The sequence below is a fragment of the Hypanus sabinus genome, unplaced genomic scaffold, assembly GCF_030144855.1.
Source record: "Hypanus sabinus isolate sHypSab1 unplaced genomic scaffold, sHypSab1.hap1 scaffold_1153, whole genome shotgun sequence".
NCBI lineage: Eukaryota > Metazoa > Chordata > Chondrichthyes > Myliobatiformes > Dasyatidae > Hypanus > Hypanus sabinus.
In genome coordinates this window covers 55,001-58,330 of record NW_026779211.1, presented here as the reverse complement: position 1 = coordinate 58,330, position 3,330 = coordinate 55,001, and the positions used below count along the sequence as shown (strand labels likewise).

General features: G+C 49.1%; 1 gene segment (V, D, J or C); it reads left to right on the top strand.

Annotated features, from left to right (window-relative positions):
* Positions 1-2,558: 2,558 nt before the first annotated feature.
* LOC132386419 (T cell receptor beta variable 30-like) lies at positions 2,559-3,280 on the top strand. The segment is given in 2 exon segments: positions 2,559-2,629; positions 2,992-3,280. Coding segments are annotated over 2 exon segments (288 nt in total).
* The last annotated feature ends 50 nt before the right edge of the window (positions 3,281-3,330 follow it).

Sequence of the window (3,330 nt, the reverse complement as noted above, 5' to 3'; positions counted from 1 at the left end):
CGCGGCCCAAGAGTGAACGAGAGTTAACTGGTAGAACCCCAAAACCCTACCTCTTCCCCCGCAGCTGCCCCCATCATGACTCAATTATATACCTGGTTAGTGAGGCCGCATTTGCAGTGACGTATATTTCTTAGCACCTTGTTCTGGGAAAACGGGATTGACCAAGAAAGAGTGCAGGAAAACATAATAATGATGGCAGCCGCTCTGTAGGTAGGGTGAACGATGGCAGCGTAGGGGAATCCAGAGCGACAGCGAGTGTCAGTTGTTCAGAGTGAGAGTGACAAGATTTAAAGGGATCCGAGAAGGTGACAAATCTAGGGAACGATTTCCTAGCACAAGAGGAAATAGTATGCAATAGTAACTTTGAATGATGACGTCGATAGGACATTATGGGGTCAGACACTGAAATCTTGAAGTTGGATCTGGGAGATGGTCACGTGTTCCGCACGGCTGGGCAGGTCTGGGTGCTGCGCTGCACTATGACTCTTGCCTGGGGGTTCATTTATTTTAACACTCCGGCCAGAAGAGGGGGCTATATCACCATTTGCCAAGCAATGAAGCTGATCCACAGCTTCTAAAAGGGAATCCGATTTGCTCCTTATCCAGTAGGTCACCCTTACTCCACATATTATGGCCTTCCACCCACAATATCGCCGACCGTCAGGTCCGTTACAAAATTCGCCAATCTTCGTCAGTATTAATATACAAAAGTGACGTAGGAAAGATGTATCCATCGCTCAAAATTCGGGTATTGTCCTCTTCTCTTTAAATACCATCGCAGAACAGGGGCAGGAGCCTGAAGAAACACAGTCAAAAGTTCAGTGACAGAACTTGCCATTTCGTTATCAGATTTAGGAAGGGCCCAGGAAACAGAACATCATCTCACTGTTCCGAATTTTCATAACTAATTTATTTTTACACAATAAACAAAACTCTACCAGAAAACTGATTCGTTCTCTCTCTCTCTCTCTCTCTCTCTCTCTCCTTCTCTCTCTCTCTCTCTCGTCTTCTACTCTCTCTCTCTCTCTCTCTCTCTCTCTCTCTCTCTCTCTCTCTCACTCTCTCACCTCTCTCTCGTCTCTCACTCTCTCTATCGACTCTCTCTCTCTCTCTCTCTCTCCTCCCTCTCTCTCTCTTTGCCTCACTCTCTCTCTGTCTCTCTCTTTCTCTCTCTCTGTCTCTTTGTCTATGCACATGCCTGACTGTCTAACTGATTAAATTCTCACCAGAAACTCGTGCACTCTGCAAGGAGATTCTGTGAATATCAGTACGTGTGCGTGTGTGCGTGTGTGTGTGAGCGTGCATGCGTGTGTGCGTGTGTGTGTGAGCGTGCATGCGTGTGTGTGTGAGCGTGCATGCGTGTGTGTGGAGGTGGGGGTGGGTGAGGTGATATTTTGATTTTCTCTTGTTGGGTGTCCTGAGTCCCTTTCACTTGTGTGACATCGTAGAGGTCCTGCCCCGGTTCCGTGCAAATTGCGTCATTGGCTGCGGAGTGGCAGCTATGGACGAACATCCACGAACATCCCCGAGAATCCTTGAATTGCGACAACAGGCCAGTCGACTCAAACCGTTGAAGTTGAAGAGCAATTCCCCATTCGCCCAGTACCTCTGCGCTAAACACTTGTATTACATTAAAGAGTGTGTCAGTCCAGGACAGTGATCCACACACTCCGGTAGTCAGACACGCAGTCTGACTCCCTCCGCACCGTTCCTGCACACACTTGCCGCAAATTTAATCTATTTCACACCGTTCCATGACACATTTCTGGGATCAGAAACACAGTGACAACTCCCCACGAAAATCTTTGTGTACGTGCCCCGAAGAAATGTATTTTGTGCGGTGTTAGTCTACCTGCCGAAATGACCTCTTCTCGTAGCTCTTTCATGATATAAGTCCATCCTCTGTATAAAGATGTTGCAACTCAGTTCCCCATTGAATCACTCCCTCTTGCCCTCAGAACTGTACTCTCAAGAGCTTGCACCACTGTCTTTCTCCCCACCACTCAATTCTGCCATCTCTCTCCTCTCTCTCTCTCTCACTCTCTCTCTCTCTCTCTCTCTCTCTCTCTCTCACTCTCTCTCTCTCTCTCTCTCTCTCTCTCTCTCTCTCTCTCTCTCTCTCTCTCTCTCTCTCTCTCTCTCTCTCTCTCTCTCTCTCTCTCTCTCTCTCTCTCTCTCTCTCTCTCTCTCTCTCTCTCTCTCTCTCTTTTTCAAGTCACCTTTCACCATGACACCTCTGCGGTGAGACACCTTTAGTTTGGCTGCCGTTTACGATTAATGAACGAAGATTTCAGTTCTAAAATGCGTCATCGGTCGCGAACGGCGAACAGAAAGGTGCCAGGTTTTTGGAACGACCTCACGCCCATGCGAATTATCTGCATTACGTTGCACGACGGCGAACCAATCACGTCGCACGTTAGCTGACGTTCGCTGCACTTGGCCACAGCCCACTTCCCGCGTCGGTGGTGTGGGGAGGAGTTCGTTTGGACTTCGTGGCGAGCTATCTGATTATCACCTCGGTTCCCCCATCCCACTGTGACGGGAGCCCACGTCAGGCCCACACGCCGCAGCCAAATCACAAAAATGAGATTCTTCGCCGTTTTTCTGGGTTTTATTTTCTACCACCCTGGTAAGTAAATTTCACCCCGCATTCGCAACTCTTCAGGTAAGGTTATCCTGAAATTCACAACTGTTAAAAAATTATATTTCTATCCAATTCCATCACCGCCTGAGTAATTGTTATTTCAGTCCAGTAAATTGTTTATTGTTCAAGTTTACTTTCAAATATAAATACCCCCGCTGTCTAGAATACATCTACAGCTAAGCAGGGGCTAGTAGAAAAGTCGCGGACCGAATGGACAGCTGCTGCTCTTTTTTGCGCAGTGGCCCCTCTGCTTTCCCTCACTCACCCCTCGCTGACCATTTCTTCTCCCCTCTGTCTCCGGCTCCCCCTACTCACTGACCGTTCTCTTCTCCCTGTTTTTGGGCCAGAGGCGAATTCGCAGAAGATCCATCAGACTCCGCAGGCTGTCTCCGCGCCTCCAGGGAAGGATGTCCGACTGAGCTGCACGCTATCCGGAGGCAGTAGCAATCCATACATGTACTGGTACCGGCAATACCCGGGAGGGGCTCCACAGTACCTGTTCGAATCCCGTGGCACAAAGATAGTAACTCCCGACAAAGCCGTGGAGGGATTCATCGCCAAGAGGCCGAGGGAAAGACCTTCATTCTAACGAACGACCAGATCTGGGCCAATCACTCGGCCGTGTTCTTCTGCGCCTGGAGTCGACACAGTGGCTCAATGAAATGGGCCGACGCGACAAAAACCGA